Source organism: Cydia fagiglandana, chromosome 16 (assembly GCF_963556715.1).
Source record: "Cydia fagiglandana chromosome 16, ilCydFagi1.1, whole genome shotgun sequence".
NCBI classification, from domain to species: Eukaryota; Metazoa; Arthropoda; class Insecta; order Lepidoptera; family Tortricidae; genus Cydia; species Cydia fagiglandana.
In genome coordinates this window covers 5,296,263-5,310,001 of record NC_085947.1, presented here as the reverse complement: position 1 = coordinate 5,310,001, position 13,739 = coordinate 5,296,263, and the positions used below count along the sequence as shown (strand labels likewise).

The following is a 13,739-nucleotide window of genomic DNA, read 5'->3' as shown; positions in this document are numbered from 1 at the left end:
ATTGTTTAATTCAGTTTCAGTAACTTTGCGTTTCTTTATTTCTACTGTTTAAGTAATTAAAATATGCTACTTAATAAACTATTTTTTATTTCAAAAGAGTCCGTATTCTAGTTGTTCGCCGACCGTAAGATTGCTAACGAATTGTATGTTCTCCGCGATCTCGTTGCACAGCAGCGCCAGACCTGTCAAGCTCCCTTCTTTTTGGTCGTTGAAATTGTACACCAGCTGAAATAAAGCAATAAATAGTCAGGACACTCAGAACGGACGTAAGATGTCTTTATAACTCTTGGTATCTGCGATAGTGCGGTACCTAATAAATACTTTAAATTGCATCAACATCACAGTACCTATGATATTTATCATGGTGGATATACCTACGCCTAGGGACAGAACTGATGACGAGTATAGGCAGGGTTAGTCAAAATGTGACTAGATACATTAGGGGTTGGTTGGTGACAAGAGACCACGCATAAACGTAACTTACTCTTTTTTAAACTAAATTATGAAAAAGTACTCTAACCGAAAGAAATTCGTCGTACGTGATCCATCCATCGTTATCAGTGTCGGCGGCAGCGAATTTCTCTTTTCGCAGCTCCATAGAACTCTCATCGCCTAGACTTTCAAGCACAGCTCCACTGAAAATACACACTGCATGGTAGAATCCACATAGACGTTGTCGAATCGGATGATAAGACCATTTGCTTGCGCAAGAAACGTAAGTAGGTACTTAGGTCCATCACGTTTCGCGATTGTTGGGCCATTAAGGGTCCTAGCTAAATTGGTTGTTCAATACTTACGCTATAGAATTTCCAATTTAGCAAGAACCCTAAATGGCATAACAATCCCGTGTGGTGACTGTACGTGTGATGTGGAAAGAAAAGGTAGATTCCATATGAATGAAAAGAACGGTTGGTGATGGTGAGGACATTGTTAAAAGGAACTCCCTCGCAAATATTGGTAATCTATTTCTCGCTGTGCTGCGCCGATCGGACATCTACGCAGTGAAATGAAGCCGTGAGCCGCGCATGGCGACATTTTTGAGTAAGTATTTTGACGCCATGAGTGCCATGACTGGCACATTTCAGAAATGCACTGAAAATAAAGAAAGGTGTAGCTAGTTTATACTAACAAGTCGTTGCAGCCGAGCATGCCGTTGGCCTGGTTGTCGAACAGCAGGAACAGGCTGTGCAGGTTGGCGATGGTGACGTCATTCCAGCCCGGGAACCGCTCCACCACCTTCTGTGTGCTCCAGCGACGGTCGAGCTCTTTATACGTTTATACTAACAAGTCGTCGCAGCCGAGCATGCCGTTAGCCTGGTTGTCGAACAGCAGGAACAGGCTGATGGTGCAGGTTGGCGATGGTGACGTCGTTCCAGCCCGGGAACCGCTCCACCACCTTCTGTGTACTCCAGCGGCGGTCGAGCTCTCTATACGTTTATACTAACAAGTCGTCGCAGCCGAGCATGCCGTTAGCCTGGTTGTCGAACAGCAGGAACAGGCTGTGCAGGTTGGCGATGGTGACGTCGTTCCAGCCCGGGAACCGCTCCACCACCTTCTGTGTGCTCCAGCGGCGGTCGAGCTCTCTAATATACGTTTATACTAACAAGTCGTCGCAGCCGAGCATGCCGTTAGCCTGGTTGTCGAACAGCAGGAACAGGCTGTGCAGGTTGGCGATGGTGACGTCGTTCCAGCCCGGGAACCGCTCCACCACCTTCTGTGTGCTCCAGCGACGGTCGAGCTCTTTCATCTCCTGCGCACATTAAAAGCTTTAACTCTTAGAACGCTTTGTCATTAACACAAACGTCACTCCAACACCAATAGACGGAGAGCAAGCTACGGAAATAGGTTTGCAATTTATAGAGCAACGAAATCCCTCTAGTTAAGTGTGCCATACTATCATTATTAATTAATCCGGGCGCCTGGCAGCTGTTCAGCGGTGGGTGTGACAGTGGTTGGGCAACAAAGGGGTTGTAAAAACAATTGAAGGTGTGCAATTTATAGAGGGGGCTGAAAACGAACCTTATAGTATCCTTCTTAGACCATAAGATGCCGGGCGCAAGGGAGTTAATGTAAACCTTACTGGAAAGTGTGAAGGTTACTTCGACAATTCAATTCAATTTCAATTTTGCTTGAACATACACAGTTCGGTGTTTTTACTTCGACAGCGTCTGCCATAACACTTATACCTAGTTGTGGCGCTGTGGGCACAAATAGTAATGACGACTTTAAGTGTTCATGGCGTAGGTTTTATGCATTCTTTTTGGATGATGAATAATAAATATTTTTCTCGCAAGCTAACTGGCTGAACCTCTTCTTCAAAGTTTATATTTAAAATGTTGGAATACATGATATGCGTAGGTACTTACAGATGTAGTGCAAAATTGTTATCCATCATATTTTCTCGGAAACGTTCGTATTTGTCATGCTACTTCAGTCAACCTCAGTACTTTTTGTTCTGAAACTGACTGAAACAGCAAGACACGTTTGTACGTTTCCGTGAAAATACGATGGAAAATAATTATGCACTACATATCTGTACATCAAACAGCTGGCCTTTAACTGAACTGCAACTGCAAGCCTATTATGGATCGCTTTATCCACATTTATCCACCTGATAAAACAACTGTCACTTTTTACCTCGCTTATACTTAGGGATAGAAAGAGACGGACACCGTTTTATCACGCTGTCACGTAGACAAATACGACCATCATATCCGTACTGGTATATAGGGTATATCATTAATTCATTGTGAATGCAATAAAGTTTTCAACAGTGGCGTAGCGTGAACCAATGTAGCCGTGGGTGAAAACCACATCTGCGGGACCCTTTTCAAGGTACTAATAAAAAGGTTGGCTTTGAGAGGCCGATGAGCGAGAGGCCGTGGACGTAGGCCCCATTCGCCCACGCCTATAGCTACATATTACACCACTAGTTTTCAAATTGCCAATAGATATGTCATTGCCATACTTGGTTATACTGGCGCTGCTCCGCCAGCCGCTTGTAGAACAAGTCGACGAGCTTGTCATAGTCCGTCATGGCGGCCTTCGGCTGATCCGAAAGACGCCGCACGGGTTCGCCTGTTTCGTAGAATAGTAGGTATTAATAGTATACATACATTTTTAGGGTTCCGTACCTCAAAAGGAAATAACGGAACCCTTATAGGATCACTCGTGCATCGGTCTGTTCTGTCCGTCAGTCACAGCCTATTTTCTCGGAAAGTACTGGACAAATTATGTACTTAAGTTGAAATTTGGTACACATATGTAAATTAGTGACCTAAAGCTGGACACGTTTTTTTATCATTTTAAAAAACATAGGTTCGAAGTTATTTAAGAAAATAGCCATAATATTACCATTCCCCCCCCCCCCTATCTCCAAAACCCCGAATTTTAGACCTTCGGGTCTAAAATTTTGAAAAAAAAATACACAAAATAGTTCTTAACCTGTAGATGACAGGAAAACCTATTAGAAATGTGCAGTCAAGCGTGAGTCGGACTTATGTACGGAACCCTAGAAACGCGAGTCTTACTCGCACTTGGCCGGTTTTTTAAAGTGCAATACCCACAGTCCACTTATTAAATAAAGAATCTACATACGAGTATATCTAGATTATTATATCTATCTCTGCCTCAGTTCAGGTTTTTATTTCCTAAGTTTTATGTTAAACGAACTTAAGATTAGCTAGTTTACATCTACGAAAATACAAGCACCCGCGTTTATGGCTCCTCTACACGATGGGCCAGCGCCGCGCCGGCCACTCCAAGGGACGCAGCCATGCGGTAGAATGAGATAGCAATATCACTTTAATATTTGCATGCTTAACCAGCAAAATATGTTTCTGTACGGGAATATATTTCCAATAACACCTTGTTATACCTACCATATTTTATGCAAATAAAGAATTTTCATTTTCATTTTCATTTTCATTTCATTTTCATTGCTCCCTCTACGGCATAAATACGTCCCTTGGAGTGGCCCGGCGCTGGCCCATCGTGTATAGGAGCCATTACAAACAATGCCAACATTGATTGTGAGTCACGGTTTAAGTATGGGAAGTTATTCGTTTTAGTTACTTAACACAAAAGCCGGTTCTTATCTCTGTACTGTAGTACGCTGCAGGCTATCTACCAAGGAAAGTAAAACTTTTCTTTGTTTTTAGCTCATTTCCAGTAGGCCGAGGGCTATTTTGCTTGTTGGGATATTTAGGATGCGGTTAGAATAATGTTTTGTTAATTTGAGCCAAGGGTGGGCGCGAATCGGCCCGAGGGTGATGCGAGTAAAAGGACTGCAAGGTAATTTGGAATTGGAAAAATCTATAAAGAAATTATTTATAAGATGCTATAATAAAGTCGCCTGTAATACCTATTGCTATTATCTAAATATTTTTCAAATTTAATTCAGGCAACAATATAAGGCCCATATACCTTACAGACTAACATACATATGTATTTTATAAACTTAAAACTAAACACTATTTAGTCGACAAAACGGCGTGGCTCCGTTGTATCGACATACATGATTAAGCTTTTATGACTCTACTATATGATCAGTGTAAGACTAGTATAAGGCATTATTGCATGTGAATACGCAACATTTTTCAAAACTTTCTACTTTTAGGGCTAGTTGGGATCCTGGATTATCAATCCAGATATTAAACATATAAAGTAATACTTGCCATCAAGCTCAAAAGTAACGAGTATCTTCTACCTAGAAAATAATCATATAAAATAAATAAAGTATGAGCTTATACTTAGGTATACCTGTGGCAGTAAAATCCTCCTGCCTGTAGAAACAGATCGGCTTCCTTTTCACGGGATACTCGAAAAACCTCCCCAAACCGGAAAAGAAAGAGCTAAAATTGATGCCCATCGTTTATTTGGATCACAGCTGTATTGACTTTGTCAACATCAACATGACTTTTATGACACTGCCATGCGGTCGGAATATTTTGGCTCTCCTTGGTCGTGTTAATTTAACAGCAAAGATTTCACAGTGATTGTATTTGGACCAAAGAGTATAAGCTCAGTATAAGTGATTTGGACTGTATTCTTTTGGCAGAAAGCCTTTGCGACAATAACTATATTTAAAAGAAAATTGTGTATGGTAATGTATCGAGCGTGTATAGTCAGACCGTAACAAGTCTGCAGCGATTTTGATATTAGCCCACGCAGTGCAAGTGTCATTTTAAACGTCAAACTTCTATGAAATTATGACGTATACATAACACTTGACACTGCGTGGGCTATCAAATCCGCTGCAGACTTTGTTTGGTGCGACTATATATAGCATTAAATTTGTGTGCTGCTCTGCAGTGGCGCCACCATAATGAATACCAATGAATTATATGGTGAAATGATGTACCTAAAAGGTACATCATGTACATATAATGTTTATGGCTGTACCTGTGATACGAAACGAAATAATTGGCATTGAAAGTGGCGCCGCTGGGGAGCATACTCCCCAGCGGCGCCACACAGTACTCATAGATAGAAATGATATTAGCTATTTTTTTCTTATGTAAATTGATGTACTAATGCTGTTTATTACGTACCTATTGAAAAAAAGAATTATTTTGCATTGATTAGTGATTTTATTTACATTTTAATTCCGCGTTCCGCCTAAACGGTACGAGTTGTAAGAGAGGCGCGCGGGTGAGCGAAATGGAGATAGAAATTCTTCCCGCGGGACCGCGCTCCCGCAGCTCGCTCCGATTTTCAATAATGAATATTTTTGTTTATGCTTTCGTTATGTTTCTGTGTCTGTCCTTCGGTATCAAAAGGAAAATTATATTAAGTACGTTGTATTTTTTATATTTAAAAGTATAATATATAATTAAATAACATTTTCTGTATGATAGAGTCAGACCACAGAAAGTATGCAGCGCTAAATAAAAAGTAGCTTTTAGAAATCAGTATGTGCCAACACCATAGAAAATGGATTAAATAGTCTTGATACTTGTGAAATTTCGACCATATTTCGTCATACGTTGTATTTTTTCATAATTAAAAGTATATACTTTTAATTAAAAACATTTTCTGTATGATAGTTTGAGATCCAGGTCGATCCAGATCGAAATCCACGACAACGCATGGTTCCAAGACCTTGCCCGAAAACGCGCAAAGAGGCACAATCCACCTAATGATGGCGACATGACTCCCTGCTTCAGCTGCCATAAATGCGGTCGCAAATGCCGGTCCCGCATTGGCTTATACAGCCACGAGAGACGTTGTTCCTCGCTAACAGACTCTGCATAAATCATCTGCCATGATGCTAAAGGCCTGAATGATGAGTTTGAGATAAGAATTTTATCTTGTTTCATTGCGATTTTCGGTAGTCGGGTTTTGGTTTTTGAACTTATTATTATCAATAATATTTTTGTTTTGGCTTTCGTTATTTTTATGTTTCTGTAAAAAGAAAAATAGTTGTTTTACAAGGGGCAAAGTTGTTTAACCGCTCGTTTTCAAGCTAAAGCATGGTTTCAAAGCATGAGCGATAGTTTAAAAGTCAATCCTACTAACAAACATAAGAAAACAAATCAAATTTTGCATTTGATTACTTTGCCTCACATGTGAATAAAATGCAACCTTGCTATCAGTTTTTGAACAATCAAGAGAGCTTTACCGGTTGGTGTAGTGAAAATTAAATTACTTAATGCAAATTTTGAGTTGTTAACTTATACGTTACGTATTAGGTATAAAATAAACTAGCCAAGACAAATCCTTTATAATTTCAAGATTTTTTACACAGCACAGAACATTGGCACGCATATAGATCTCAATCCTTTTGTCGGCGAGTCAACAACGACACATATTCTTAATATTGAACTTGGCTCTCATTTCACATTTATGTTTTTGTTGGGATATCATTACTTTTTGTACAGAAATTACTATAGTTAGTATTCTATTCATTAGGCTGATTCACTTTTGTATGGAGAAAAAAAAGTTGTAATATTTTTCCTGACTTTGCTCACCAATGGAGTCTCCCCATACAAAAAAAAACTATCTATTTCAATTATCCAAAGAATCAAATAACGTTTAGAGGTTGCACAAGTTGAAAAGGTAGAGTGAGAACCCCAGGCCCATACATTGCGTGAAAATGAACTATGTTTTAAAACGACAAAATATAATGAACTGATACTCAAATCGAATGAGAAAACTGAATTTGGTCTAAAATACGATAAAGCACTTTTCCTTTGGAAACAGGTGGAAAAACTGAAAAATCTTAATTAGAACATTTATCGAGTAACCAAAATCCAAGTTTACTACTAATTTTAAAATTTATTTATATGTAGAAGGTTCAGTATCACACTACTCTCTGCTTTGATGGTAGCCTCTTTAACCATTTTCTACCCTCCGATGTAGAGTCGTTGGTTATTTAAAAAATCTTTGTTGATGTTGTGCAACCTCTAAATGTTGACCGATTTTAATTTTTTTAACGTATAATATTTTTTTATCAGTTAAAATTCGAGCAAAGTCAGATGAAAATCGAAAATTCGGAAAAATTAAACACCCTACTATTCATCATGAAAGCAGTTTGCCTCAGCTGAAAAGAAGACCCTCGCTAACGCGCGGTCAATTGTCAAAAAGTTTCAGTTTTCAGATTTTTTCTTTTGTATACGCCTAATAATCTACCTTGATGCCAAATATCAAGTTTCTAAGTCATCTAGAAGTGGGTTAGGTTTTTGGTCTATAAGTAGTAATGTACCGACTATTGATTTGGCCGACTAGCCGACTAATCGGCGCTAGAATGGCCGATTAGTCGGCCGACTAGTCGGCTAGTCGGCCAGATCATTAGTTTCGTCTAAGTTCGGTTCAGATGCACTTAAAATCAACCGTTTTACCCCTTTCGTCGCGCTATTCGTCATATTATAAATAGTAACGCTAAAAAATGTAATAAATAAAAAAATCCTAATTTTTTATTTCATCCGACAACCGGACAATCGGACAAGAAAGCGACCAAGCGGTCCATAATTCGAACAAAAGTTTTCGTGAGCACCCTAAATAGGACTTTGGGTAAAATTGGTGAAAAGCTTATGTAAATATTTGCTGTTTATTTCTTTTTGCCCTGTTTTTCTGTCACTTGTAAAGTGCCGACTAATCGGCCATTTTTGCCGACTAGTCGCCGACTAATCGCCGACTACAAATGAGGCCGGATAGTCGGCTCTCCCGACTAGTCGGTACATCTCTATCTATAAGTATTTTTTTTTCCATCGAAATATCAATAATTTCCAGTTTTCAATTTTTTCCCTTTATATACACCTAATAGTCTATCTTCATGCCAAATATCAAGTTTCTAAGTCATATAGAAGTGGGTTAGGTTTTTGGTCTATATGTCAGTCAGTCACAAAAATGCCGGTTTTTACACGTTGATTTATCAATAACTATATGAGCTATGTTTATAAAATTTTGTATTTTGGACAAGCTAAGGGGTTTGAATACATGTGCCAAATTTCATTTATGTAGGTAAAGTAGGTTTCAAGTTGTGAAGGGGTCAAAAGTAGCTCGAAATGGTTCGTGTAATATTACACACGGTTGCTGCGTCGCCAGTTCCTTTTTCTTTGAACTTGGCTGGACACGCTACCGCGTGTCTAGATATACTTTTAATTATGAAAAAATACAACGTATGACGAAATATGGTCGAAATTTCACAAGTATCAAGACTATTTAATCCATTTTCTATGGTGTTGGCACATACTGATTTCTAAAAGCTACTTTTTATTTAGCGCTGCATACTTTCTGTGGTCTGACTCTATCATACAGAAAATGTGATTTAATTATATATTATACTTTTAAATATAAAAATACAACGTACTTAATATAATTTTCCTTTTGATACCGAAGGACAGACACAGAAACATAACGAAAGCATAAACAAAAATATTCATTATTGAAAATCGGAGCGAGCCGCGGGAGCGCGGTCCCGCGGGAAGAATTTCTATCTCCATCTCGCTCACCCGCGCGCCTCTCTTACAACTCGTACCGTTTAGGCGGAACGCGGAATTAAAATGTAAATAAAATCACTAATCAATGCAAAATAATTCTTTTTTTCAATAGGTACGTAATAAACAGCATTAGTACATCAATTTACATAAGAAAAAAATAGCTAATATCATTTCTATCTATGAGTACTGTGTGGCGCCGCTGGGGAGTATGCTCCCCAGCGGCGCCACTTTCAATGCCAATTATTTAGTTTCGTATCACAGGTACAGCCATAAACATTATATGTACATGATGTACCTTTTAGGTACATCATTTCACCATATAATTCATTGGTATTCATTATGGTGGCGCCGCTGCAGAGCAGCACACTTAAATTTTTCTACGCCGTCTACGGAGTGCTGCAGTTACTTACTGCATAAAGCAAAGAGAGGAAGAAGAGATGTAATAATGGTGTAATATCTAATATCTAAGAAAAAATTGTGCCCCCAAGTTTGGCATTCAAACTAGATGCCCCTATATGAATTATAGGACTTGTGCACAAAGGGGGGCACGAAAAAATCACGACGGATCACGTTGGGGGAGGGGGGGTATAAGGACCTCAGCACGTGTATTATTTTTCGAAAGTGAACGAAACTAAGTAAAAATACCTACCACATGTGTAGACGTTTCGTTAAACCTCGGTTTCGTTAAACAGCGAGTCTATTTTACGAAATGTTGGAGTGCTTAGCCTTGACCGCTCGGTTGGAAAAATTTCAAAAAAATACACGTGAGGTTATGCGGGGGAGGGTAGCCAAAAACCTCAACAAATATCACCAAGGGGGAGGGGGGTTAAAAAAGTAGCCGAAAACACCTCGCGTGATTTGTGCACAACCCCTTAGTGATCCTAACTAAACTGTCAAACATCAACTTTTGTCATATCTACTTCATCTGTTAAATTCTGTCATCATCATATCAGCCAGAGGACGTCCACTGCTGGACATAGGCCTCCCCCAGCAAAGACTGCCACAATGACCGGTCTTGCGCCACCCGCGGTTAAATTCTGTACTAATTAACTAATAGTAAGTAAAAAACTGGTTCTGTGTTTAGAGTTTGACCAATAAAAGTCTGCAGTGATTTTGATAGCCCACGCAGTGCAAGTGTTATTTTAAACGTCAAATCTCTATGAAATTATGATGGATAAATACACTTGCACTGCGTGATGGGCTATCAACATCACTGCAGACTTTTCTTGGTTTAACTCTATGAGATTTGTGGCAGTGTATTCGTTCATCACATGCTACATAATTAATATAGAGATTAGTCTTTTCGTTTAGGTTTTATGCAGGTACCTAATAATTTTCAATGCAAGACTTACATATGTATGAAATGATAACGCCATTGTTCTATCAATCACTTTATTAAATTTCCATACAAAATTCCATTAAAATTTTCAAAAATTTCATGACATTATATAGCGTCACATACAATTGATAAGATAAGAATGTAATGATAATTACCGAAAGGGTAAAATAATGTAAACGAAATATGGTAGCACTAAATTAAAATATAGGAACATTTATAAAATTTCAGTCTTCTTTCAACAGTATTACCGAAGTTAACGTAAGATATAGATATAAAAAAAGAAAAGGCTGCTGTCCACCACGTCATGCACGAGTTGCACAATAATTACAATAATACTATGTACGTAGAAACGAAACTGATATCTTAAATTGTAAAGCACACAGTAGAATTTTTGGGCGTAAAGTATCAGTAGACAACAGACTTCTAAGCGGTGATCTGACCACCGTTACATTAATTCCAATCAGTCTTCAATGCTTTACAAGTGAGGTAGATGCGGTTATAATATTAACTTGAACACACTAGCGCCTCGCGGGGGCCACACTCCGCCCGCGCCCCCGCCGGCCGTGTACAAAAATACTACTTATCTCAGTAACACATGATATTATCGACCATTGCATTCCTCTCCTATTTGTGATTGTGATGGTAAAGAGCGACGATGGACTACAGATGAACTCTCGACCGCCAACGCTAAGCCGAGCCTTGGAAACCATACCGCGTTTCAAAGCGGTATCGTTTTCAAATCCCGCGTTGCGTGACTTGTGAAATGTCATCTTTATTCGCTCCACGAGAACGTTGGGTATCCCAATGAGTTTTCAATATTTAAATGAATACGGCTACCCGATCGAGTAGATAGGCGCCCTCGATATAGGACTCACACGAAACATAAACAGGAGAGGAATGAATATAATTTACACTAAGACTAACACAACACAAGCGCCTAGTTAACATTACAAAAATAGCACGAAAATGGCTTAATACAATTAGCTAAAATCTCGTAAACGTATCAAATATGCAGTTGCGTCTCCCCGCAGTCACACATGTACTGAATACATTGCTGTTCTTTTTAAACATTAAAAACTTGTACAAAAATTATGATTACGTTTCAATTATTTAATTATTAAGTTGTCAATTTTATTGTATTTATCACAAAACCACAATTTTATTGCTAGCTGCTAGCAGGTCTCACAAAGGAGGTAAGCGTCGCCTTCCGCGACAGAATCTCTCCTGGTTGCGGTAACATCCAACATACACGCCTTTCTCATCCTTCCTAATGAAACGGTTAACTTTGCGCGAACATTTTACGGGAAATTATTGCAACTGCTAAAATTTTCAAGCGTAACCAAATTATTTTTATTTATTCATAATGCAGTCATACTTCTAAAGCGACGTGTATATTCGATGCTACCGCAATTCTCAGGAAAGTAACAAAAAAAAATCTTAAAAAACATAACCAAGCCAAATAAAAAGGTGCTTTAAATGAAGTCATGCCTCGTTAGCTCCCAGCTAAGCTAGTCTCGGGTGTCGGCGCCTCGCCGCACGCAACGTGAACCACTCAAATTAAACGTTACCTTGTTGTGAGCTGTTCTTTCAATATTTTATAATACGCTATAGTTTGTTATATTCTATATCTTTAAGTATTTAAATAAAAGTAAACAAAATCTACCCGCAAATGGCTCCTTAAGCCAATTGAGGGTAGATGAATGAAAACATTACATGATCAAATAATGTAGGTTAAAGTCAGGTCGTTCAGTGACTGATCCAGGCGGTTTTGTATTTGGTTGGTTAACCAATAAATGTTATAACTACCCGAAAGTACAAATTATTTGTTTACTTTTCTTTAAATACCTAAAGACAGAGATAAAAGATGAAGATTGACTTACGATTCACTAGCATTCAGCAATATGTCATTATTTAAATACTGACCAGTTTGTAATCTTCGTCTGGTTTGAGTTTATTGAATCGATATTGGCATAAACGTTTGATGTGGGTGCTTCACTTGCATGCGTTTACAAGATGGCGAAGGAAGCGGCGGCTGCCGACCGGCCGACCACAGCTTGGCAAAAAAGAGTAGAAATTAAAAAGTGGCAACACTGTAGTGTCGTCCCTTTCAAACCAATTTATATAAGCGAACGGGACGCACAACAATGTTGCCGCTTTTTAACTTCTACTGTTTTTTGCCAAGCTGTACTATAAATTACGTTTTGTCATTATGACAGACCGGCAACATTCTTAGAATGCTCGCGTAATCAGTACATCACCATTATGGCTGTCGGCGTTTGCTTTGCAAATCCAATCGATCTTTACATACAACTGTGATTTCATGAAAATATGAGATTCGTTGTTAAATATTAATTTACGAAGAAAATCATTTTGAATTCTACATAAAAGGAATTACTCTCCGAAAATACATTAATTAAAAAATGCATTTCATGCCGCACATTATTTTTAAAATAACGTAATACTTTAATAATGGCACTGAACAAAAAAATACCTATCACTGATATGAAAACAAAATATTAATAATTATATCATTAGCGGAATTTGTCAATTCGTTAAGACGCAAACACTGCACGCACACCACTACACTACAGACAGACACTAGCGACACTACTGACGAATTACAATTCCCAAATTCGTTTATATCCATCCCATTAGACGGAATTTAGAGCAAATATTCCATGAAACCGATGCTGCCAAAAATACGGGGGTGCGAGGGACGAGGTGAGCCCGTCCCGTGCCGTGATTGGTCCGTTCAAAGACACGGACGTCACACAAAGACACGTTCGACTCGAAAATGGAGTAAAACTACCGTATTTGTGGCAAAGGGGGTAGAGCTACTATGCTCAGTTTGTAGGATGTCTTGTCTGTGATCCATGCTAAGTCATTTAAATACAGCAAGAGCAATAGAGATGAAGAAAAACTAATTTCTAAATTGTAATTTCGTGGCAGTGCCCCAACGCGGCCGCTCCGCTCTCTTCTCTTCAAACAACAATTTTCGACCCTTAAGCAGTTATTTAAGTTTCAGACTCTCTTTTTAGTCGCCGTCTTAATATAATCAGTTCAATAATTAAAATCTAAATGTCGCATCACAAGAAAATTGTTGCTTGAATTAGCGTCACACAATTGCCTACCAATTGGCTTATATACCAGATTAGTCAATGAACGTCTCAATGTTAATTAATTATCCTAATTTAACCCTAAGTACGAAGGGAGAAAGTTAGTTCAACTTTTACAACCTAGTTTACCTAAAAGTTTTAGAGCAATTCTACATCTATGTTTGATGGCTCATGTACATGATGGGCCATCGCCGGCCACTCCAAGGGAGGCAGCCATGCGGTAGAATGAGATAGCAATATCACTTGCTCCCTCTAACGCATAAATGCGTCTCTTGCAGTGGCCGGCGCTGGCCCATTGTGTCAAGGAGCCATGAAAAGTTCGCTCGTATCGCGAACGTCAAT

The 13,739-nt window shown here is 38.8% G+C and overlaps 1 protein-coding gene and 1 long non-coding RNA gene across 2 annotated transcripts; both read right to left on the bottom strand.

Moving 5' to 3' along the window:
- Positions 1-19: 19 nt before the first annotated feature.
- Positions 20-4,962, bottom strand: LOC134671752 (troponin C-like). The gene is made up of 5 exons (XM_063529573.1): positions 4,762-4,962; positions 2,969-3,078; positions 1,605-1,750; positions 521-635; positions 20-225 (listed from the first exon to the last, which is right to left on the bottom strand). The coding sequence occupies exons 1-5, from the start codon at positions 4,868-4,870 to the stop codon at positions 91-93; spliced, it is 615 nt and encodes a 204-aa protein (XP_063385643.1). The 5' UTR covers positions 4,871-4,962; the 3' UTR covers positions 20-90.
- Positions 4,963-10,317: 5,355 nt separating this feature from the next.
- Positions 10,318-12,326, bottom strand: LOC134671749 (uncharacterized). The gene is made up of 2 exons (XR_010099270.1): positions 12,158-12,326; positions 10,318-11,909 (listed from the first exon to the last, which is right to left on the bottom strand). It is a non-coding gene; the product is annotated as an uncharacterized LOC134671749 (long non-coding RNA).
- Positions 12,327-13,739: the final 1,413 nt, after the last annotated feature.

Coding starts and splice junctions, on each gene's coding strand:
- LOC134671752 (XM_063529573.1), bottom strand. CDS start 4,870: ATGGGCATCAATTTTAGCTCTTTCTTTTCCGGTTTGGGGAGGTTTTTC. Junction 1,751..2,968: donor AGCAGCGCCAGTATAACCAA/GTATGGCAATGA, acceptor TAATGTGCGCAG/GAGATGAAAGAGCTCGACCG. Junction 226..520: donor CGTACGACGAATTTCTTTCG/GTTAGAGTACTT, acceptor GCTTTATTTCAG/CTGGTGTACAATTTCAACGA.